Source organism: Bombina bombina, chromosome 10 (assembly GCF_027579735.1).
Source record: "Bombina bombina isolate aBomBom1 chromosome 10, aBomBom1.pri, whole genome shotgun sequence".
In the NCBI taxonomy this organism is placed as follows: Eukaryota; Metazoa; Chordata; class Amphibia; order Anura; family Bombinatoridae; genus Bombina; species Bombina bombina.
Window position 1 is genome coordinate 104,902,701 of NC_069508.1, and position 26,637 is coordinate 104,929,337.

At 37.9% G+C, this 26,637-nt stretch overlaps 1 protein-coding gene across 2 annotated transcripts in view; it reads left to right on the top strand.

Moving 5' to 3' along the window:
• The window catches only part of SEC16B (SEC16 homolog B, endoplasmic reticulum export factor), a 602,132-nt gene that overhangs the window by 143,813 nt on the left and 431,682 nt on the right, over window positions 1–26,637 (top strand). For both annotated transcript variants that reach the window (XM_053693298.1, XM_053693299.1), the window contains exons 7-8: window positions 979–1,054; window positions 6,246–6,384. In XM_053693298.1, coding sequence (XP_053549273.1) covers window positions 979–1,054; window positions 6,246–6,384 — 215 coding nt within the window. The remainder of the gene's footprint in view (window positions 1–978; window positions 1,055–6,245; window positions 6,385–26,637) is intronic.

A 26,637-nucleotide genomic window follows, 5' to 3' on the forward strand; every position in this document is an offset into this window, starting at 1 on the left:
GAATGCAATCCATTTGCAAGAGCACTAGATGGCAGCAGTTTTACACAAATGCAATCCATTTGCAAGAGCACTAGATGGCAGCAGTTTTACACAAATGCAATCCATTTGCAAGAGCACTAGATGGCAGCAGTTTTACACAAATGCAATCCATTTGCAAGAGCACTAGATGGCAGCAGTTTTACACAAATGCAATTCATTTGCAAGAGCACTAGATGGCAGCAGTTTTACACAAATGCAATCCATTTGCAAGAGCACTAGATGGCAGCAGTTTTACACAAATGCAATCCATTTGCAAGAGCACTAGATGGCAGCAGTTTTACAAGAATGCAATCCATTTGCAAGCGCACTGGATGGCAGCAGTTTTGCAAGAATGTTATCCATTTGCAAGCGCACTGGATGGCAGCAGTTTTGCAAGAATGTAATCCATTTGCAAGAGCACTAGATGGCAGCAGTTTTGCAAGAATGTTATCCATTTGCAAGAGCACTAGAAGGCAGCTACAGATGCCTACCTAGGTATTTCTTCAACAAACAATAACATGATATATACATAAAATAATGGTATAGTTTGAATCTGCTGGCTATGCTGAAAAAAAAAGATGTATAATATGAAAAATGTCCTACAGCTCAGATGTTAAAGGGTTAAATTGCATGAAAAGCAAACCAAAATAAATAATGAACGTCTTTGCATTTTTTTATAGATAATTTATGACTTTATATTACAAACTCAAGCTGTTTTTACATATTTATCAGTATTTTTCCCCAGTTCATCATTGTGTAGTGCATTGTGTAGAACAGCGATTGAAAATCCCAACGGAAGACATTGTCATTCCAGATCGTATGATAACAAAATGTACTAAAGTCTTTGGGGCGAATAGATACACTATACAGTTTTGCATGACCTCTTAGTAATCATCTAAGATGACAAAACTGCAATGAATTATCTCACTGTTCATGCTATTGTCTTCATTTTTTCCTCAGGAATCAGGGCTATGAGAACAGTAGTGACCTGATTTCCAACAGTGAACGGAATGAAGAGGCAATGGGAAAATTAGAGGTAACAATTTACTGTCCGTGCTTGGTCCATCGGAACATCCTCCTCACCAAATTACATTTTTTGTGACCCAAATATCTTCAAGAGCAGTGCTTCTGAATACTGTTCCTAAAGTACTATTTAAGAGACATTCCAGTCAACATGGAAATGCACAATAGTGCATTATCATTTTGACTAGATGTGTTTGTGCAATACACTGATATAAGCTATTTTTTTTCCGTAAAAGCTATCACTGTTTTAGTGAGAGCTTTTACTATGCACAGGCATATAAAGCATATCTAGATATGCCCTGCGCACCACCATATTGAAAGGGACATTAAAGGGTCAATGTACTGTAAAATTGTTTCCACGCCAACACTCTTAGAGGCAGCCCTCGCGGAGTTCTATAACAAAAAATGGATCTGTCCCTGCGAGTGGCGAGATGTCTCCCATACAAATAAAAATGAGAGCTTGCATGGAAGGTGAAATACAGAGGGGAAAACCGACATGTTTTAAAACATGAATATTACACTTAACACAAATCAAATTACTCTGAAATTTTCATATGCTTAGGTTTTCCTTGCAGAATAATTAGTGTTTGAGTATTGTGGTGGAAACGTAACACTTTTTAGCTTGAGAGAAAAAATTGTGAGAACTGTAGTGCGAAAATGTTTATAGTATTATGCTGGGATACTTAAAGGGATATTAAACAGTGGTCCTTCGGTAAAAACAAATATGTTAAATCAAAGTAAACCTAAAACCTAAACAGATTGTGTAAAAACCAGCAATTTACTTGTTTTCTTGCATAATGAGCACTTAGAAATTCTCAGTGTAGTTCTGCCCCCAGTGGGATATGGGAGCTGACATCTTTGAAACTTAGGTTATATTGTAACTGATCTAGGCATGAGGAAGTCTGACTCCCTGTTATCTAGTCTATCCACTTAAAGGGACATAAAACAGTATGAACTAACATAAGTTTCAAAATATATAATGCAGCCAAAGCTTACCTGCAAAAACTTTTGTTTTAACCCCCATTAACCCCTTTAATTCAGGCATAGTTTTGTTTGCAGAAAGCTCCCCCCTGAGCATTTCCATATATGAAAGGTGCTATCCAGGTCATAGCTATGGCAGAATGCACTTGTTCACATGCACGGTAGGGGGCATAGTCACATGACACCTGACTAAAGCAGTACACAGTATAATGCTGAAGCTTTCACAAAGCATGTGTTGTTATATCCATGGAAACAAGCTAGCCTCTTGGCAACAAACAGTAGCAGTACCTGGTTTCCCTCCTCAATCCCCCTTGCTTGCATAAGTAATCATCCTCGCATGCACACTTTGTTATATGATATCACAGGGTTTGGAGTAGGACACTGATGAGGGGAGGTGGCGCAAGCTACACTTGGCAACACTATAGTGTAAGTCATTTTACAGATTTTTGTGAATTTTATTAAAATACTTATAAACTTTTTTTACACACTGTTTTACCTCAGTTAATCCTTTTATAAAATGCACATAACTCAAAATGTTTTATGACACTTCAATAGTTACTAGACTAGAAGTTTTATGACATCAGGCTCAGATAAACCTTCCTGCAGAGGCCCCCTCTTCCTTGTACGGCTGTGACAGGAAGCAAAATACACTGCACAAACGTAGGTCGGGGGTGGGGGGGGGATAAATAAAAAGGTAAAATCCATTAAAATAGATGAATAATACATATTGCAATAATTTCTAAGTATAAGACAGGGCTTAGTGCTTTTTTATTACAACAATGAAACAGACTGTTTAACATCCCTTTACATTACGATTTACGCTGTGCATAGTTAATACAATTTATTCCTGTGTAATTTACCTATACATTTTAAATTTTTTATGAAATAACAATTTTGTTACAAATTTTGATGTGTGAATGGTTCAATTATTCATTTTGTAAAATGTTAAAATTACGATGTTAAAGGGACAGTCAAGTGCAAAAAAAACTTTCATGATTTTAAATAAGGAATGTAATTTTAAACAACTTTCCAATTTACTTGTATCACCAATTTGTTCTCTTTGTATTCTTAGTTCAAAGCTAATTTTAGGAGCTTCATATGCTAATTTCTTAGACATTGAAGACTGCCTCTCATATGAATGCATTTTGACCACTAGAGGGCATTAGTTAATGTGTTTCATATAGATAACGTTGAGCTCATGCACGTGAAGTTACCCTGGAGCCAGCACTGATTGGCTAAAATGAATGTCTGTCAAAAGAACTAAAATAAGGGGGCAGTCTGCAGAGGGTTAGATACAAGGTAATCACAGAGGTAAAAAGTGTATTTCTATAACCGTGTTGATTATGCAAAACTGGGGAATGGGTAATAAAGGGATTATCTTTCTTTTTAAACAACAAAAATTCTGGTGTTGGCTGTCCCTTTACCTGTGCATGTTTGTAATACATACATCTCCTTCTCATATGAAAATGCAGTATATGCTCCTCAGTGAGATACCCTGGCTTTAGATAATTTAACGAGGGAAATAAAAGGGTTGGCGAGCATTCTTATAGAATCTCACTAGCCCAGGGATCTTTTTAGAATCGGGCCTTAGAGAGAACAATTGGAAATTAATATTTTATTGTTAATCTCTCCTACCTCCCATTGGGAGTGTAATTTCTTCTGTTGTTTTTGTATCTTTTCTCTAGCCTATACTTAATGGTGCAGTCTACTCCAGAATTGTTATTGTTTAAAGAGATAGATATTCCCTTTATTACCCATTCCCCAGTTTTGCATAACCAACACAGTTATATTAATACACTTTTTACCTCTGTGATTACCTTGTATCTATGCCTCTGTAGACTGCCCCCTTATTTCAGTTCTTTTGACAGACTTACATATTAGCCAATCAGTACTGACTCCTAGGTAAATCCACGGAAGTAGGCACAATGTATATGACACACATTAACTATCTGTGTGTAACTGGGAAAAACTGTTAAAATGCATTGAAATAAGAGGTGTCCTTCAAGGGCTTAGAAATTAGCATATGAGTCTACCTAGGTTTAGCTTTGATGATAAAAGTAAATTAGAAAGTTGTTTTAAAATTGGATGCCCTATCTGAATCATGAAGTTTAATTTTGACTAGACTGTGCCTTTAAGTATAAAAACAGTATAGGTAGGGCTACCACAGGTAAAATCAGCTATTTTAAATGCCAAAACAAAGTTAAATTAGTTATTTGTAAACAATGCAATACACTCCAGCAGGTAAAATGGATCATTGAGAAGAAATAAAAGGGGAGAATAATTTAGGGTACACTGTCACTTTAAATATTATATAAATGCTAGACAGGGTTCTGTTTTGAAAGCAATGATTCAACTGAGAATAATATATATTTTTAAAAATTATTTTAGTTATTTAAATAAAAAAAAAAAAGTGCAAAATTATTGTGTTCATAAAACAATGGGTATTGCCATATTGTAACCTAGGATTTAATATTTGCTGAGGACGATTAGTAACAGTTGTGAATGAGTCACTAGAGATAGCAACAGATGGATGTGTGGAATATTGCAGTCTGAAGTCTGCACTTTCCTTTTAATGGAGAACCTACAATTTTCAGAAATAAATTACAGGAAAAGAGGGACAAAATAAATAATGAAAGTGCATGGCAAAGCTTTTTTATTTATTCCTTTTAACAGCTGTTAAAAATGCTGGTGTACAGAGCATAGTGGTCTCTTAAACAGTGATAGTTTTTGCTTATAGGGACAGTCTACTCCAGAATTTTTATTGTTTAAAAAGATAGATAATCCCTTTATTACCCATTCCCCAGTTTTGCATAACCAACACAGTTATATTAATACACTTTTTACCTCTGTCATTACCTTGTATCTAAGCCTCTGCAGACTGCCCCCTTATTTCAGTTCTTTTGACAGACATGCATTTTAGCCAATCAGTGCCCTCTCATAAGTAAGTCCACGGGTGTGAGCACAATGTTATCTATATGGCACACATTAACTAATTCCCTCTATCTGTGAAAACTGTCAAATTAATTGATATGAGGTGGTTTTTAAGGGCTTAGAAAGTAGCATATAAGCCTACCTAGGTTTAGCTTTTAACTAAGAATACAGAGAGAACAAAGCAAATTTGATGATAAAAGTGCATTGGAAACTTGTTTGAAATTGCATGCCCTATCGGAATCATTAACGTTTAATTTTGACTAGACTGCTTCTATTCAAATTTGATATATATTAATATTCATTTCAGTTTTGCACAGATGAATCAGTCACAATTATAAAACAAAGTAAAAGTATCCCATTAATTTACCCCTTTATTAGTATTGGTACCTGGTACTTAGATATGCATTATACATCAATTCTTCTCACACTTAAAGGGATAGAGAAGTCAAAATTAAATGGATGTGAAACCCCAAATTTTTATTTCACTATTCAGATAGAGCATACAATTTTAAACAACATTCAAGTTACTTCTATTATGAATTTTGTTTTATTCTCTTGGTATCCTTTATTGAAGAAGCAATACACTACTGGGAGTTAGCTAAACACATTAGCAAGCCAATGAGTAGGGGCATATATGTGCAGCCACCAATCAGCAGCTAGCTCCTGAGCCTACCTAGGTATGCTTTTCAAGAAAGGATACCAGTAGAACAAAACAAATTAGATAATATAAGTCAATTTGAAAGTTTATTTTTTTAATGTGTATGCTGTATCTGAATCATGAAAGAAAATGTTTTGGTTTCATGTCCTTTTAAACTTTCATGATTCATACAAAGCATGCAATTTTAAACAACTTTCTAATTTACTTATATTCACAAATTTGCTTTGCTCTTTCTTTCTGTATCCTTTGGTGAAGAGTAGGCTCAGGAAAGGCAGTGCACTATTGGGAGCTAGCTGAACAGATCAGATGAGCCAATGACGAGCCATATAAGTGCAGCCACTAATCTCTTACTAATTCCCAGTAGCACATTCATACCTAGCATACCTATGTATGCTCTTCAACAAAGGATACCAAGAGAAAGAAGCACGTGTGAAGTAAATGGAAAAATTGTTAAAAATTGCATTCTGCATCTGAATCATGAAAGTTTCATTTTGTGTTGTGGTTCTATCAGAACTTTAAAACCAATCCTATATATTGTTGAGGATCTATAAAAGAAACATATCTGCATTTATTCTTCATTTGTTTTATTTCCTATCTCAATATGCCTTACAGTTCTTTGTCTTGATTTTCACAGCCTTTTTGTCCTGTGGAACCAAGTCTGCTTTCCCAATACCGTGATTCTGGTATGTCCTCAAGCAGCTATGAGCTAAGTCAGTACATGCACGATTCTACTGACTTCATTGGTCATGGTAGCTGGAGTAACAAGCCGTCTGGTAAGTCAGGGATTCTGCCTCTCTTGCCCACAAAAATATAAATACATATTGATTAATTCATAAAGGACCACAGCCACTAATCACATATCTATTAAATAGATAAGTAGAAATGTCTGCCATAAATTTACTATCAACTACATTTACTTAGAATTTATTGCCATTTTGCTTGATTCTGCAGTGTTTGCAAAAAGTGTAGGAAAAGAGCGTTTAAAGATCTAGAGTTTCCTGCTGACCCCAGTTAAACCCCTCTGATAATAACTAGTAAGTACAAATCTAAAAAAGAAAGAGATAGGCACGGAAAAGATATGGCAAATAGGGAATATATATATCATACAATATTTAATAAGAGAAACTAATACATATGTGGGAAGATGACATAATGTGTTGGAGTATATTAGGTGAAAGAAAGAGCCTGAATTAGAAGCTCTAAAAATAATATGCAAAAAAACGGTAACAATTTAATATGCACAAAAGCAACAAAAAATAAAATCAGGATAAAATGTAACGGGACGTCTCCCTTGGTTATTAAAAACAATGGCCTAGATTACGAGTTTTGCGTTAGCCTTAAAAGCAGCGTTAAGAGGTAATAACGCTGCTTTTTAACGCCCGCTGGTATTACGAGTCTCGCAGGTACAGGTGTACCGCTCACTTTTTTGGCCAGATTCGGAAATATCGCAAATCCACTTACGTCAATTGCGTATCCTATATTTTCAATGGGACTTGCATAGCGCCGGTATTACGAGTCTGACCAAAAGTGAGCGGTAGACCCTCTCCTGTCAAGCCTGTTACCGCATTTAAAAGTCAGTAGTTAAGAGTTTTACACTACAACGCCGTAGCATAAAACTCTTAACTAAAGTGCAAAAAAGTACACTAACACTCATAAACTACCTATTAACCCCTAAACCGAGGCCCCCCCCCCACATCGCAAACACTAAAATAAATAGCTTAACCCCTAATCTGCCGACCCGGACATCACCACCACTATAATAAATATATTAACCCCTAAACTGCCGCACTCCCGCATCACAAACACTATTTAAATATTATTAACCTCTAATCTGCCTTCCCTAACATCGCCGCCACCTACCTACATTTATTAACCCCTAATCTGCTGCCCCCAACGTCACCACCCCTATAATAATGTTATTAACCCCTAAACCTAAGTCTAACCCTAACACCCCCTAACTTAAATATAATTTAAATAAATCTAAATAAAATTACTACAATTAACTAAATTATTCCTATTTAAAACTAAATACTTACCTATAAAATAAAATCTAAGATAGCTACAATATAACTAATAGTTACATTGTAACTAGCTTAGGGTTTATTTTTATTTTACAGGCAACTTTGTATTTATTTTAACTAGGTAGAATAGTTATTAAATAGTTATTAACTATTTAATAACTACCTAGTTAAAATAAAGACAAATTTACCTGTAAAATAAAAACTAACCTAAGTTACAATTACACCTAACACTACACTACAATTAAATTAATTACCTAAATTAAATACAATTAATTACAATTATATAAAATTATCTAAAGTACAAAAAAACACTAAATTACAGAAAATAATAAAGAAATTACAAGATTTTTAAACTAATTACACCTAGTCAAATCCCCCTAACAAAATAAAAAAAACCCCCAAAATAAAAAAGCCCTACCCTACACTAAATTACAAATAGCCATTAAAAGGGCCTTTTGCGGGGCATTGCCCCAAATTAATCAGCTCTTTTACCTGAAAAAAGAGCGACATTGGGGGCAGCAGAGTAGGGGTTAATAAATAAAATGTAGGTGTCAGCGATGTTTGAGGCGGCAGATTAGGGGTTCATAAGTATAATGTAGGTGGCGGCAGTGTCCGGAGCGGCAGATTAGGGGTTAATAATATAATGCAGGTGCAGATTAGGGGTTAATAAGTGTAAGATTAGGGGTGTTTAGACTCGGGGTTCATGTTAGGGTTTTAGGTGTAGACATAAATGTATTTTCCCCATAGGAATCAATGGGGCTGCGTTAGGAGCTTTACGCTGTTTTTTTTGCAGATGTTAGGTTTTTTTTCAGCCGGCTTTCCCCCATTGATTCCTATGGGGAAATCGTGCACAAGCACGTTTTACCAGCTCAACTCTAACTTAAGCGCTGTCTGTAAGTGAACGGTGAGCATAAACTGCTCGTTAGCACCGCACAGCCTCTAACGCAAAACTCATAATCTAGGCGAAAGTGTGTGAACAATATTATGAGCACCTCTTGAATCACATATAACCCACTGTGGAAAGTCTGATATACTTTTAATTATGGCCATATTTATCTGTATATAGGCCCATTAAAAAACTACTTCCATGATTAAAAACAATGTAGCACTAATAAAGTTAGCGTTTGTGTCCAAATACCTGAAACAGGATAATCCAATGTGAGCAGATTATGTCTGTCTGAGAGCGGACAGTTCCGGTGGTGTATCAATACCTTTACTCCGGATTGTAGACTGTAAGGATGCAGCTCGTTGTTTGAATCCTCTCGGCGGCTCTGTCCACGTCCAGAAGGATTACTTTCTACAACTGCTGTATTTGCAGTCACGTGACTAATCTGACGTCACATAGGATCAAAGGTCAATGGTGTCTCCGATATTACTGTAGCGCTACAGTTAAGGATATGATGATGAAGCTAAAACCCTCTGTATCAGAGGTATGAAGATTTCCTTAGACCTCAATCTATCCAGGGTAATAGTGTAGATTGCCTCCCTCCATTTTTAGTAAAAACTCCACAGAGTGTGCAAAAAGGAATCAGATGGAATCTTGTGAGTAAGTGAAGGGACAGGAGGTGTCCTAGTCGGTGTTTTCAACATAAAGGCTCATTGCAAAAAAACTAAAAAATAAAAAGTGATTGGCAATCATAAAAAATGCACGCTGTAGATCTGGCAAAATAAATACACAACCTCAGTTTAACTTAGACTCATATTCTCACCCCTTCACTCAAGCTGCTCACTGCAGCCAATCAGAAGCTGTATCTAGCGAGCTGGCTAAACAAATCAGAGCTGTATTAAGATACAGTCAGATAATGCACCACTTCACCCAGAAATGGTTGCAATTACAAATGTTTAGGCATTCTCATGTTTATTTCTTTTGTTTGCATTGATATGACACAAAAAAGTGGAGAAAAAAAGCCAAATCAGACACATTCCATGCAAAACTTCAAAAATGGACTAGAAAAAATTATTGGCACCTTCTCAAAATTGTAAGAAATAATTGCATGTCAAGTTTGTGATGCTCCTGTAATTTGTAATTAAACTCGCCTGTATCAATTAACAGGTGCTGACAATATAGAAATCACACTGGCAACCAGTTTAAATGGTGAAAAATGGACTCAACCTTTCTGTTGTGTGTCTCTGGGTGCCACACGGAGCATGGATAAGAGAAAGAGCAGCAAATAATTGTCTGAGGATTTGAGAACAAAAATTGTGGAAAAGCATGGACAATCTCAAGGTTTCAAGTCCATCTCCAGAGATCTTAATGTTCCTGTTTCCACTGTGCACAACATTGTCAAGAAGTTTACAACCCATGGCACTGTAGCTAATCTCCCTGGACATGGACTAAGAAGAGAAAAGATTGATCTAAGATTGCAACAAAGGATTGTTTGAATGGTGGATAAAGAACCTCGATCAGCTTCCAGACAAATTCAAGCTGACCTTCTGGCACAGGGTACAAATGTGTTAGCTCGCACTATACGTCGCCATCTAAATGAAAAGGGACTCTAGGGTGACCCAGGAGGTATGCACTGCTGACACAGAAACATAAAAAGGCCAGATTGGAGTTTGCCAAAACTTACCTGAGGAAGCCAAAATCCTTTTGGGAGAATGTGCTGTGGACAGACAAAACAAAATTACAGCTTTTTGGTAAAGCCCATCATTCTACTGTTTTCAGAAAAAGAAATGAGGCTTTTAAAGAAAAGAATACAGTCCCTACAGTCAAACATGGTGGAGGTTCACTGATGTTTTAGGGTTGCTTTGCTGCTTCTGGCACTGGATGTCTTGACTGTGTGCATGGCATTATGAAATCTGCCAAATAATTCTGCGGTGCAATGTAGGGCCCAGTGTCAGAAAGTTGGGTCTCCGTCAGAGGTCATGGGTCTTACAGCAGGACAATTACCCAAAGCACACGTCAAAAAGCACCCAGTAATGGTTTAAGACAAAGCACTGGAGAGTACTGAACTGGCCAGCAATGAGCCAAAATCTCAATCCCATAGAGCACATGTGGAGAGATCTTAAAACAGCAGTTGGGAAAAGGACCCCTCCAAACTGAGAGACCTGGATCAGTTGGCGAAAGAAGAGTGGTCCAAAATTCCAATAGAGAGGTGTGAGAAACTAATTGATGGGTACAGGAAACAATTGATTTTAATTATTTTTTCCAAGGGGTGTGCTAGCAAATATTAAATTGAGGTTGCCAATAATTTTGTACAGGTGAGTTTAATTATAAATTACAGGAGTATCACAAACTTGGAATGCAATTATTTCTTTCAAAGGCAGGGAGAGTTCACAACTTCATTCATTACTGTTGGGAATATCAACACCTGGCCACTAGGAGGAGGCAAAGACACCCCAGCCAAAGGCTATAAATGATAATGCGCCTGTATTATACATACTCCTTGATAGTACACATTTTTTGACTAACGTCCTGTAGATATTTGTCTTACAGAAAAAAGGGTGTACATGTGATTGTACGTTTTTTTCTTAGAGATTGGAACTGGGATTTCTAGATATTTGTTACCATCTGGTGGCAGCTTCTGTTTAATTCCCATTCCTATGCTCCGCAGATATAGATCTTTTCTTTCCTAGGGCTTTACATGCTTTCTGTTACAACTTGTTTGAAGACATACTTTTGTTTGTGCTTCTTTGTACCCTACATGATTATCTACTAATTTTAATTTTTCTTATAATAGATTCTCTCAGTTCAGGTATTTCTGATCTTATCAGTTGCGGCAGCTTTTTTGTTTAAAATTCATAATAGTGAATTGTTAGCATGTATCGTCCAATGTATCTGATATTTTGCATGGGTAACCATTTATTTTATATATATGTATTATTTTATCTCTCTTTGGGCGCTAATATACTATTTTATAATGTCTGTGTCATGTATTCTCCTATTTTATCTATAGGGGCTCAATATATTAATTAATCTCTCGTATATTGAGGTGTTTTTTTGCTTATGTCTGTGACATGTATTTCCTATATTATCTATAGGGGCTCTGTATATCAATCTCTCTCATATGGAAGTGATTTGCTCTAATGTCTGTGACATGTATTTCTTATGTTATCTATAGGTGCTCTATATATTAATCTCTCTCATATTGAGGTGAATTTTGTCTGTGACAAGTATAGTTTTGCTAGCTATTTCTTAGTGATCTTAGGACACTAATATATTTATTTTTCTGTTTTTCATATATTTTATATATGATCCTTACTATCTCTCGATGTGAGATTTGCAAATGTTGGTGATATACTTTGTCACATGTGACGCTTATATTTTCTTTAGTGCTCTTCGGTATTAATAGTTTTATATTTATGTTACCCTTTTTTTGTTTGTATGGAGGGGTTTTGAACCCAGCTATAGCACCTGTTTACTCATCTGAAGTGTGCTTCGAGTGACGACTAGCATTTCTAGCTGATTTTATAGCTCAATTTTATAAGCTATTTCAGATTGAAGTGATTTTTCAAATGTCTCAGAACACCATCGTTATAGATATATATGCATATATTCTCTTTGGTGATCTGAGGATCTTGAGGATATTTGCATCTCTTTCTTGTTGAGGAGATTTTTTTCTTATCCCGTGATATAATGTATGGTCCGAGTTTCTAATGTTTCTCTTATCTATTGTACATAAGATTCCATGACATTTTATCATATGAGAAGGTTTTATGCCTAGTGTCTGACATTTCATTTTTGGAGAATTGTAGCCATGGTCGTTCATATTTAATTTGGATACACAATACCTCTACATGTTCCTCTGCAATATTTGATTTATTTATCCTTTAATGGGTAGTTTTCCTGTTCACAAGGATAATAGTTCTGAGGTTGAGTCTCCCCTAGGGGAGATTCAGGACAGGATTTGGGCTCTTAGATTAGCCAACTCCGCTATCTGTGACACTAATATGCAGCGCCTGAAGGCTAAGGCTTTGGGTTTTGCGGTTCTGTCACGCAGGGCGCTTTTGGTTGGAGTCTTGGTCCGCTGATAGGGTATCCAAGAAAAATCTTTTTTTACTAACCTTTTTAAGGGACATCTTATTCAGTGTCTAAAATTCCTCTTTGGGCAGAATTTCTCAACTGCCTTCTACCGCGGTTCTCATCCTGGGGGTGGACATCTGGAAATCTGGAAAGCGGATGTCCTCAGCATCCAGGGGAGTGGGCTCTCCACTCTGCTGTGTTTTTCAGGGATAACACTCAGATGTCTCTATAGGAGGGATATAGGCCAAGACTCCTTGTGTCGATAGTGTTTCAGTATTTAGGGACATAGTCTATGGTTGCTGTCACAGTGGGGTTTGCAATGTTTCCCAGTAGAGTTTTATGTTTAAGACCATGTTGTGTCTATTTTGTTTAAAGTAGGAGTATTCCTCCAGTAATATAAGTTCCTGTGTTCTTACTGCCCATTCTGCAATGGTAGGAGTAATGCTAGATTTCCATTTCCTGGTTATTAAGGACTTAGCTCCATTTATGAAAATCTGGAACAGAGAGAGTCTAATCTTGCAAGAGATCTTGGGCTTGCTATTAAACAGTATAATCATTGGAGTTAGTTTAAGCTTAGGGCCAAAAAGCGGATGTAGGGCTTTTTCTAGAGACGCGCAAAAGGGTCGCAGACGGGGGGCACGACCACCACACATGCAACAGGGTCCCAATGTCTCCACATCCCCTCCAGCACTGGGGAGATACTTTGGGGTATATTAATTTCAGTCTGACAGGCGTCATATACCACCTCAAGAGGATCTTATAGTTCATTTCAAGGATTTGAGTAGACGTCGAGGACCTATAGGTAAAGTCAAATAATTTGTACCACTTTTCTGGTGGAATGTCTATGTTCAACTCATCTCGCCAAGACTCAGTGTATGTCGGCAGCGCTTTTCGTCATCTAGAATTCGTCTTGACAAGGCTAAAGTTCCTCTCGAGGGGGTGCTGGCCCTACAAAGCTTCTCAAATTGGGTAGGGGGACGCAAAAGCTGGGCATTATTAGGGGAGACACGTAAAAGGTGTTGCAGTTGAGAATACTTCAACCAGTTAGAGAATGTGCCCTCTAATATATCTGTCAAGTATTGTCTCGGTTTAAGCTTCCCCTGAGAAAGAAAGTAAATTAAAGGCGATGAAAAACCTAACTCTCTGTAGTGAATGCCACCCGTGGCAAGATGCACACCAAGCAGCAATTCTGTGTTTTGGAAAATCGAGATCATGGGGGAATATGTTGATGAGATACCTCTCACCTGTTTAATGATGCTATGCCAAGAAGAGAAAATGTGCCTGTATAGAGGGGAAGATCTGGTTTTAATAGGTCGAGATTTATCTGGTAATCAACAAATTGGACCAACTTGAGGTGTTTTCAAAATATGCGTGTCCAGTGAGATCCACGCCTTATCCTGTGGACCTGTATGCCAGTTCAAGATTTGCTGTAACACATTAGCCTGATAGTAACGAAATATGTGGGGGGTTCCCAGTCCCCCTCTATTCCTGGATCTATACAGAGTCTGTCTAGCTACTCTCGGTTTTCGTCCACCCCAAATAAACCTATTAAGAATAGATTGCAATTGTTGAAGAAAGGCCGGTGGGAGATGAAAAGGGACAGTCTTCAATAAGTAGATTATTCGGAGCAGAATAGACATTTTTACAACTTGATTTCTCCCCCACCAGGAAAAATATTTGGTTCGCCAGGATTGACAATCTTTCGAAATTTCCTGCATCAGCGGGGTATAATTAGACTTGAAGCGGGACAAGACTTTAGGGGTAATATTCACTCCCAAGTATCTAACTTGATCGTTGCTTAGTTGATATGGGCAAATTTGGGTAAGGGTAGAAAACCTTTGTTTTGAGTTCATGTTAATATTTAAAATATTAGATTTTTGATCATTAATCAGAAAATGAGAAAGGCCTCCAAAGCGCCGAAATTCAGCCAGTGTGGCCGGGAGGGATGTAGCAGGATCGTTAAGAGATAGTAAGACGTCATCCGCATATAGGCTTATTTTGTAATTATTGGGGCCGATTGGGATTCCAGTGATGTTACGGTTCAGTCTAATATGAGCTGCAAGTGGTTCCATCGCTATGGCGAAAAGTAACGGGGAGAGGGGGCAACCTTGTCGTGTTCTATTACATATAGGGAGAGATTCTGAAAGTATACCGTTTACCCTAACCTTTGCAGTGGGATGATTGTATAAGCTGAAGACCCTATTTATCATTTTTTCGCCAAACCCGAAACCTGTCAAGGTAGATCGCAAATGTGCCCAGTTCATCCTGTCAAACGCTTTCTCCGCGTCGGTTGAGACCAGGACCATCTCTAGATTGGAGGTAGTTGCATAGTCGATCAGGTGAAGCGTTCTGATCGTATTGTCCCTGGCCTCCCGACGTGCAACAAAGCCTGCCTGATCTATATGTATAAGATGAAGTAAATATTTGCTAAGTCTATTTGCTAAGATTTTGGCGTATATTTTCGCATCTGTATTTATCAATGAAATGGGCCTATAGCTACTCGGCTCAAGTGGGGATTTTCCAGTCTTATGTATAAGAGTGATATGGGCCGATAGAAGATCTTTGTAAAAGGACCCGTTTTCGTCTGTTGAGTTGAAGAGTCTATTAAGAGTTATAGACTTTTTAATCCAAGCTCACTAGCTGGTCTCTCGCCGTATTTACCACAAAGTGTGGAGTACTTACTTTCATTAGTGCGAGGAATGTAGTTTTACAGGGCACAAGGTGAAGGCTGCCCGAATCCTGTCTCTTCTCCAAGATGGTTGGAGAAGGGTCTATCCGCCTGTTCTTTAGGGTCAGATCTCGACCCTGTTGGTCTTATTACTTATGAGATAGCGGATCTTATAGACTTTCAGTCTTTTTTTCAGGCCCTAACTAGTATCAGGCCTGTGCTTAGACCTCTTGCTCTCCCTTAGAGCCTCTAGGTTATAGGGTTCAGATTTGAAGGAGGACTACCTGGTCCTCCTCACATACTTTTTCAAAGCTATATACATTTGAGTTTTTGCTTCTGCTTAAGCAGCTTTTGGGAGAAAAGCCCTCAGATTAGGGTCCTCCTTATCCTTTTTTTTGCCCTCCCGTCTTTTCATTCAGTGTCCTCTGGAGCTTGGATATTGGTTCCCAACAGTAATTAATGAAGTTGTGGACTCTCTCTGCCTTTGGAAAGAAAACAAAATGTATGCTTACCAGATAAATTATTTTCTTTCCTGGCAGGGAGAGTCCATGTAATATTTGGGCGGCTTCCCTTTATTTTATCTTCGGCACCTCTATACCCTAACGTTTGGGCGGCTTCCCTTTATTTTATCTTCAGGCACCTCTATACCCTAACGTTTCTCCTGCTTTTCCTTGTTCCCTCGGCCAAATGACTGGGGGATGGGGGAAGTGCGAGGGATATTTATAATCTTTGGCTGGGTTCTCTTTGCCTCCTTCTGGTTGCCAGGTGTTGATATTCCCAACATTAATGAATGAAGTTGTGGACTCTCCCAGCCTGGAAAGAAAGGAATTTATCTGGTAAGCATACATTTTGTTTTCTTACAGTTTTGATAAGGTGACAATAATTTTGTCCAGTACATTTTTGGAGTTTTGCGTGGAATGGGTTTGGCTTTTTTTTCTCCACTTTTTTGTGTCATACAAATATAAACAAAAGAAATAAACATGAGAATGTCTAAACATTTGTAATTGCAACAATTTTCGGGGCGAAGTGGTTCATTATCTGACAGAAATTCAGGGGTGCCAATGTTTTTGGCCATAACTGTAAAAAAGCATCAGGTGACGGGGTTGCTTAGAACATTGTTAGAACATTGTTTATCACTCTTTTTGTTGCGAGTGCCCCCAACTGCAACACATGAATATTATTAGGTCAAAAAATAAGGCCACCATGCATACCCCATGAAGGGCTAGATTACGAGTGGCAAGCTAACTGTTCGCGTGAGCGAAAAGGGGTGTATCGTGACTCTTTGGGCACTTCGGAAGTAGTGAGCATATTACAGGTTGAAAGTAAACTTATTTATATATTTACAGACATATATACACATATAAATTATAAATACATATATATGTATACATATAGTATCCAAAGGGACTCGCACTGTGACGAAAACTCTCAAGGCATCAAAGTAAAAGTCAAATGTTTAATGTGTAATATAAAATCACATATTGGATAAATCCAAGCAGCACAATCATGTAAAAGCAGGTAAGCAGCATCGACAGGTAGTCTCCCACAGATGCGTTTCGTGTGCATGCTCACTTGATCACTGCATAACAGACTAGCTGTCAGAACTTTCATTTATTCCAAAAATTTAAAAGGTGTATACATTCGTTATTTTTTTTAAAGTAAAAAGAAAGACACTATAGATATGAAAGTCTATGTGAAAAAGAAAGGGTATTCAGCACTCTTTTAGATTCAAAAAATTATTATTTATTAATAATTATCGATTCTTCTCTGAGAAAAACCAGAAAATACATGCTGTCATCAAAGCACAAATGCACATATCCTACAACCTAAAGTGAAAAAAGGGGGTTAAATAGTGCCAAAATGCTGCATAGAAAAACACATATACAAACAATCTTACAAAGATAAGCCACTCTGAGGAAAGAAATGACATGCAACACCCTGCTGAACCAAACCCTATATATATATATAATAGGTATTGTCTGGCCAGGTATTTCGTGGGGATCTATGCATGTATAGCATTCATGTTAACATGATTATTTGATGGAGCTTATTAATGGAATAAAGTTCATCCTTATGGTGATGCAATACCAGGAAAGCTTGTTAATAGCAAAAGGAGCAATGCAAGTCCCATGCAAAGAGAGCAATACAAGTTCAATGCAAATTATAAGCAAGCAATTGTTAGTAAAGATGCAGCAGAGAGTTCATTATCTAAGGCAAGCTGAATATTGTAGTATTGACACAATGTCCCAGCGAAAATAGCAATCGCCACACATAAGTAAACAATATGGTATATAGTGTGACCAGGGAGATCCACAGTTACCACAATATAACACCGGATCACCTGCCGTTCATCAGGTTTGGCAGGCACCAGATTTAGCGGCTTCCGATATTATTAAGCTGGATACCTCTCCTTGTGACCATGTGTCACTTTCACCTTGCTTTCAAAACAGATCCTATATCGTTCTCTCTTCCAGGCTCTTTACTTGTCAGTGTACAGGTTGGTATAAACTCATTCCAAAGTTCACTATATGGTATCGCAGCACGCCATCAAGATACAGGTTCCTCAAACAACAGAGTGGAAGGCCACGCCTACGCGCGTTTCACTCCCATTGGCTGATCAATGGAGCTTCGTCAGGGCTATCAACGTCACTGTGCTATCTGCAATTTATTGGACTTCACATGCCATATCAGCACATGATCTATACTCTGTATTGTAAGAATACTGGTATCTGAGTTATGGTATTGTTTAAAGTGCCTTGCTACCGGGGTATTGGATTTTGGATCTTTATAAACCTAAGATGTTGCAAAAATCTATCCTTTATAGGTCTTTTAGTTTTACCTACATACTGTTTGAAACATATTTCACATGTAAGAAGATATATCACAGGAGTTGTTGAACAATTAATAATTAAAAAAAATGTATACATATATATAAACATTTATATAAGTGCATTGGAGCCCTTTGCAGTCAAGTAGCTGAAAACATGAAAAATCATATTTATTCAATATTCATATTTATTAACCCTTTGAGTGCTAAGCACTTTCCCACCTGGGTGCTAAGGTTTTTTTAAAGGGTTTTTTATTTAATATTTTTAAAAATATTTTTTTTAAACTTTTTTTTATTTATTTCAGATCTCCAAGACTTACACAGTTGGAAAGGTTAGGCGATTACCTTTCCAACGGTGGGTCTTGGGGTCTGTAGCTGCTTAGATGCCTGAGATACAGGCTTCTAAGCAGCATGCCCCCTGCTCCTATATTTAACATTGTTAATGTTAAATAAAGTTGTGCGGTGACGTAATCACGTTTATTGCGCATGACGTCACCACGCAAAACGGAAGCCCCTGGGATGCCTTTCATTATGCAGCACCGATCGCCGGGGTAGGAGCGGGTGGGAGCCCCCAGATCTCCCTCAAGTTGGGAGAGTGCTAGTGACGGCTCTGAGCCGTCATTAGCACCAGAGTGGGAAACTCTGTGAAAGCTCAGAGCCGTCATTAGCACTCAAGGGGTTAAAGTGTTTAACTGTTACAGTATTTGCTGAAAATATTTCCCATTCTAATGTTCTTCACATAGGGGAATATGTTCTAAGTATTTTTAAACACATATTCCTTTATATATCTGTATAACTAATACTTTGTTGAAGCAACTTTTGATTTTATTACAGCACTCAGTCTTTTAGGGTATGAGTCTATCAGCATGGCACATCGTGACTTGGCAAGATTTGACCACTCTTCTTTGCAAAAACACTCCAAATCTGTCAGATTGCGAGGGCATCTCCTGTGCACAGCCCTCTTCAGATCACCCCACAGATTTTCGATTGGATTCAGGTCTGGGCTCTGGCTGGGCCATTCCAAAACTTCATCTTCTTCTGGTGAAGCCATTCCTTTGTTGATTTGGATGTATGCTTTGGGTCGTTGTCATGCTGAAAGATGAAGTTCCTCTTCATGTTCAGCTTTCTAGCAGAAGCCTGAAGGTTTTGTGCCAATATTGACTGGTATTTGGAACTGTTCATAATTCTCTCTACCTTGAATAAGGCCCCAGTTCCAGTTGAAGAAAAGCAGCCCCAAAGCATGATGCTGCCATCACCATGCTTCATTGTGGGTATGGTGTTCTTTTGGTGATATGCAGTGTTGTTTTGCGCCAAACATATCTTTTGGAATTATTGCCAAAAAGTTCAACCTTGGTTTCATCAGACCATAACACCTTTTCTCACATGCTTTTGGGAGACTTCAGATGTGTTTTTGCTAAATTTAGCTGGGCTTGGATGTTTTTCTTCGTAAGAAAAGGCTTCCGTCTTGCCATCTACCCCAAAGCCCAAACATATGAAGAATACGGGAGATTGTTGTCACATGTACCACACAGCCAGTACTTGCCAGATATTCCTGCAGCTCCTTTAATGTTGCTGTAGGCCTCTTGGTAGCCTCCCAGACCAGTTTTCTTCTCGTCTTTTCATCAATTTTTGAGGGACATCCAGTTCTTGGTAATGTCATTGTTGTGCCATATGTTCTCTACTTGATGATGACTGTCTTCACTGTGTTCCATGGTATATCTAATGCCTTGGAAATTATTTTGTACCCTTCTCCTGACTGATACCTTTTAACAATGAGATCCCTCTGATGCTTTAGAAGCTCTCTGCGGACCATGGCTTTTGTGTAGGACGCGACTAAGAAAATGTCAGGAAAGACCTTCTAGAACAGCTGAACTTTATTTGGGGTTAATCAGAGGCACTTTAAATTATGGCAGGTGTGTGATGACTCTTATTTAACATGGTTTTGAATGTGATTGCTTAATTCTGAACACAGCTACATCCCCAGTTATTAGAGGGTGTGCACACTTATGCAACCACATTATTTTAGGTTTTTTTGTTTACTTCCCTCCACCTTAAAGATTTCAGTTTGTTTTTCAATTAAGCTGTGTAGTTTATAGGTCACATTAAAGGTGGAAAACGTTCTAAAATGATTTATCTTTGTCTAATTTTTTTACATCACAGAAACCTGACATTTTAACAGGGGTGTGTAGACTTTTTATATCCACTGTGTATATGTATATATATATATATATATATATATATATATATATATGTATTTATGAATAAATAGAGCATATGCTTCTACGTGAAGAACATTGGAATGTGAAACATTAATATTTCATGTCAGGTTAGAGCACTTGATAAAACGTGATCGGGTTTCTGTGCGAGTAAGGGCTTAGAAGAATCAGATAAACTTAGCTTGTATATTAATTTTGCAAAACTGTAGAATGTATATTTTATTTTTGGTAAAACTGTGGTTTCTTTTTGGAGTGGAGGTGAAGCCTTGGCGTTGGGCTTTTGTAATTGAAACAGAGCATTCAGTTTTGAAAACAGTTTTTTAATTTACTTTTGCTATTTAATTTTCTTTGTTCTCATGATACTCTTTGTTGGAGAGATACCTAAATTACATGCTCCATCTGAATTATGAACAAACAATTATGGGTTTCATGTCTCTTTAAGTTACCTGCTTTTAACAAAATAAAGCTGAAGAAGAGATAATAAACCAAAAGATAGAGTTTTTTTTTTTTTTTTTTTTTTAAACATCATACATTTTTAAATCATAAACGCCTAGATTTAGAGTTCTGCGTTAGGGGTCCTAACGCTGCTTTTTACCGCCCGCTGGTATTTAGAGTCAGTCAGGAAAGGGTCTAACGCTCACTTCCAAGCCTCGACTTTTCCATACCGCAGATCCCCTTACGCCAATTGCGTATCCTATCTTTGCAATGGGATCTTCCTAACACCGGTATTTAGAGTCGTGTTTGAAGTGAGCGGTAGTGCCTCTACCGACAAGACTCCATCCGCAGGAAAAAGTCAGTAGTTAAGAGTTTTCTGGGCTAACGCTGGTTTATAAAGCTCTTAACTACTGTGCTCTAAAGTACACTAACACACATAAACTACCTATGTACCCCTAAACCGAGGTCCCCCCACATCGCCGCCACTCTAATATTTTTTTAACCCCTAATCTGCCGACCGCACACCGCCGCCACCTACATTATACCTATAAACCCCTAATCTGCTGCCCCTAACATCGCCGACACCTACATAATATTTATTAACCCCTAATCTGCCACCCCCAACGTTTCCGCTAACTTACCTACACTTATTAACCACTAATCTGCCGACCGGAGCTTGCCGCTACTCTAATAAATGTATTAACCCCTAAACCGCCTCACTCCCGCCTCGCAAACCCTATAATAAATAGTATTAACCCCTAATCTGCCCTCCCTAACATCGCCGACACCTAACTTCAAGTATTAACCCCTAATCTGCCGACCGGACCTCGCCGCTACTCTAATAAATGTATTAACCCCTTAAGCTAAGTCTAACCCTAACCCCCCCCTAAGTTAAATATAATTTTATTCTAACTAAATAAATTAACTCTTATTAAATAAATTAATCCTATTTAAAGCTAAATACTTACCTGTTAAATAAACCCTAATATAGCTACAATATAACGAATAATTATATTGTAGCTATTTTAGAATTTATATTTATTTTACAGGCAACTTTGTATTTATTTTAACTAGGTACAATAGCAGATTGAGGCTGTTCCGATAAGCCAATAGAATGCGAGCTCAATCTGATTGGCTGATTGGATCAGCCAATCCGATTGAACTTGAATCTGATTGGCTGATTCAATCAGTCAATCAGATTTTTCCTACCTTAATTCTGATTGGCTGATAGAATCCTATCAGCCAATCGGAATTTGAGGGACGCCATCTTGGATGACGTCATTTAAAGGAACCTTCATTCGGCGAGTAGGTGTCGGTAGAAGAGGATGGATCCGCGTTGGCTGGAAGAAGATGGCTCCGCTCCGGATGGATGAAGATAGAAGATGCCGCTTGGATGAAGATGTCTACCGGTTCGGATGTCCTCTTCTGCCCGGATAGGATGAAGACTTCTGCTGCTCCGGATGTCTTCTTTTGGTCCATCGGTGCCCGGTTGGGTGAAGACGACACAAGCCCTTTTAAGGGCTGGTAAGGTAATAGAGCTGTTAACTTTTTTAAATTTAGATTAGGTTAGGGAATTTTTTTATTTTGGGGGCTTTGTTATTTTATTAGGGGGCTTAGAGTAGGTGTAATTAGCTTAAAATTCTTGTAATTTTTTTTATTTTTTGTAATTTAGTGGGTTTTTTTTTTGTAATTTAGTTTAGTTTATTTAATTGTAGGTACTTGTAGTTAATTTATTTAATTTATTTATTGATAGTGTAGTATTAGGTTTAATTGTAACTTAGGTTAGGATTTATTTTACAGGTAATTTTGTAATTATTTTAACTAGGTAGCTATTAAATAGTAAATAACTATTTAATAGCTATTGTACCTAGTCAAAATAAATACAAAGTTGCCTGTAAAATAAATATAAATTTTAAAATAGCTACTATTTAATTATTCGTTATATTGTAGCTATATTAGGGTTTATTTTACAGGTAAGTATTTAGCTTTGAATAGGATTAATTTATTTAATAAGAGTTACTTTATTTCGTTAGAATAAAATTATATTTAACTTAGGGGGGTGTTAGGGTTAGACTTAGCTTTAGGGGTTAATACATTCATTAGAGTAGCTGCTTAGTCCGGTCGGCAGATTAGGGGTTAATACTTGAAGTTAGGTGTTGGCGATATTAGGGAGGGCAGATTAGGGGTTAATACTATTTATTCTAGGGTTTGCGAGGCGGGAGTGAGGCGGTTTAGGGGTTAATACATTTATTAGAGTAGCGGCAAGCTCCGGTCGGAAGATTAGTGGTTAATAAGTATAGGTAGGTAGCGGCGACGTTGAGGGGGCAGATTAGGGGTTAATAAATATAATATAGGGGTCGGCGATGTTAGGGGCAGCAGATTAGGGGTACATAGGGATAATGTAGGTTGCGGCGGTGTACGGAGCGGAAGATTAGGGGTTAATTGTGTAATGCAGGGGTCAGCGATAGCGGGGGCGGCAGATTAGGGGTTAATAAGTGTAAGGTTAGGGGTGTTTAGACTCTGGGTTCATGTTAGGGTGTTAGGTGCAGACTTAGAAAGTGTTTCCCCATAGGAAACAATGGGGCTGCGTTAGGAGCTGAACGCTGCTTTTTGGCAGGTGGTTTTTTTTCAGCCCAAACTGCCCCATTGTTTCCTATGGGGGAATCGTGCATGAGCACGTTTTTCCAGCTAGCCGCTACCGTAAGCAACGCTGGTATTGAGAGTTGAAGTGGCGGTAAATATGCCTTTACGCTCCCTTTTTGAAGCCTAACGCAGCCCTTCAGAGAACTCTCAATACCAGCGTTGTTTAAAAGGTGCGGGGGGAAAAAAAGGAGCGTTAGCTACGCAAGTCTTTACCGACAAAACTCTAAATGTAGGCGAAAATTATTTGTAGGAAATGCTGAAACAAAGAGAAAGGTAGATAAAAAAATGATAGAAGAATAAAAATATGATGCACAGCGGGATTAGGAACCCAAATTCAGAACAATGATAATATGAGCTTGAAGAAAGGATATCGTGGGATATGTATCTACCAGGGGTTCATTGATAAAGTAGAGATTTAGAATGTTTTTGTTTAAATGCCTGGGAGTTTGCACGTCTGCTGTTCACAGGATACCGCAAGTTAATCAATACAAAATTGATAAATAACTTGAAAAGAGAAACCAGAGAGCTCCCCATGAGGCACGATCTGTAATCAGAAAACTATTCAGCGTCCTCATGTTGAACAGATACTTTACAATTTAATACACTATTGGATCCATTCATTCAAGTAATTGACTAGATATTCAGCAGGCTAAAGAGGGAATGTAAATAAACTATTAGATCAATTCTTAGTTTATATAGAGAACCGTGTTATAGGACGATTTATGATGCCCAATTAAAGGCAAGTTTAAAAGTTTGCAGAAACTACATAGCATCATTTTATTTAGTATCTAAAATATAAAACAGTATGGTAATGCCCTATAGTTGTGCTGCCAAAATACCCTCGGCTAGATTACGAGTTTTGCGTTATACTGAAAAAGCAGCGTTATCAGGTTATAACGCTGCTTTTTCACTACCACTGGTATTACGAGTCTTGCAGATTTAGGGCCTTACCGCAAATCACTTACGCAATTTGCGTATAGTCTATGTTCAATGGGACTTTCATAGCGCGGGTATTACGAGCTTGTCCAGGGAGGCCAAAAAGTACACCCTATCCCGTCAAGATTCGTACCGCATTTTAAAGTCAGTAGTTATGAGTTTTACACTACAAAGCAGTAGCATAAAACTCATAACTAAAGTGCTAAAAAGTACACTAACACCCATAAACTACCTATTAACCCCTAAACCGAGGCCCTCCCGCATCGCAAACAATAAAATTAAATTATTAACCCCTAATCTGCCGCTCCGGACATCGTCACCACTATAATAAACATATTAACCCCTAAACCACCGCACTCCCACCTCGCAAACACTATTTTAATATTATGAACCCCTAATCTGCTGTCCCTAACATTGCCACCACCTACCTACATTTATTAACCCCTAATCTGCTGCCCCCAATGTCGCCGCCACCACTATATTAAATTTATTAACCCCTAAATCTAAGTCTAACCCTAACACCCCCTAACTTAAATATAATTAAAATAGATCTAAATAAAACTTACTATCATTACCTAAATAATTCCTATTTAAAACTAAATACTTACCTATAAAATAAACCCTAAACTAGCTACAATATAACTAATAGTTACATTGTAGCTAGCTTAAGGTTTATTTTTATTTTACAGGCAAGTTTGTATTTATTTTAACTAGGTAGAATAGTTACTAAATAGTTATTAACTATTTACTACCTAGCTAAAATAAATACAAATTTACCTTTAAAATAAAACCTAACCTAAGTTACACTAACACCTAACCTAACCCTACAATTAAATAAATTCCCTAAATTAAATACAATTAACTAAATTCAATAAAATTAGCTAAATTACAAAAACACCCCACTAAATTACAGAAAATAAAAAACAAATTACAAGATCTTTAAACTAATTACACCTAATCTAATAGCCCTATCAAAATAAAAAAAGCCCACCCAAAATAAAAAAATCCTAGCCTAAACTAAACTACCAATAGCCCTTAAAAGGGCCTTTTGCGGGGCATTGCCCTAAACAAATGAGCTCTTTTACCTGTAAAAAAAATTACAAACAACCCCCCCCAACAGTAAAACCCACCACCCACACAACCAACCCCCCAAATAAAACCCTAACTAAAAAAACCTAAGCTCCCCATTGCCCTGAAAAGGGCATTGCCCTTAAAAGGGCATTTATCTCTATTGCTGCCCAAAGCCCTAACCCACCCAATACACCCTTAAAAAATCCTAACACTAACCCCCGAAGATCCACTTACCGGGAGAAGTCTTCATCCAAGCGGCAAGATGTCCTCAACGAAGCCGGCAGAAGTGGTCCTCCAGATGGGCAGAAGTGGTCCTCAAAACCGGCAGAAGTCTTCACCCAGATGGCATCTTCTATCTTCATCCTTCCGACGTGGAGCGGCTCCATCTTCAAGACATCTGGCGCGGAGCATCCTCTTCAATCGACGTCTTCTTGCTGAATGAAGGTACCTTTAAATGACGTCATCCAACATGGCGTCCCTTAGATTCTGATTGGCTGATAGAATTCTATCAGCCAATCGGAATTAAGGTTGAAAAAATCCTATTGGCTGATGCAATCAGCCAATAGGATTGAACTTCAATCCTATTGGCTGATCCAATCAGCCAATAGGATTGAGCTTGCATTCTATTGGCTGTTTCAATCAATGGTGCTGCGTTACTGAGATTTAGGCTGCTTTATTGCAGGTGTTAGACTTTTTCTCAGCCGGCTCTCTCCATTGATGTCTATGGGGAAATTGTGTAGAAGCACGTATAACCAGCTCACCGCTGACTTAAGCAGCGCTGGTATTGGAGTGTGGTATGGAGCACAATTTTGCTCTACGCTCACTTCTTGCCTTTTAACGCCTGGTTTGTACAAAACTGTAATACCAGCGCTGTAGGAAAGTGAGCGGTGAGAATAAAGTGCAAGTTAGTACCGCACCTCTCATAACGTAAAACTCGTAATCTAGTCTCCTGTTAATAATATTTTAGATGGAGTTTTATTCATCAGTTGTAATGAAGTTGCGCTATAAATCACTTTAAATACAGCGCGCTCCACCGCCCACTTTAAAAGTTAAATTTTCTGTGAGCTAAAGGTTGTCCAATCAGTGCTCTAGCTACAACAAAAGGCGCCTAAAGGGGAGAGCGCTGATTGGACAACAATTAAAACCGGTAGCTCACAGAATAATTGACTTTTGAAATGGGTGGCGTAGCGCGGGTTTTAGAATTTCATATCTATATTAAAAAGTAAGTTATAGCACATCTTCATTA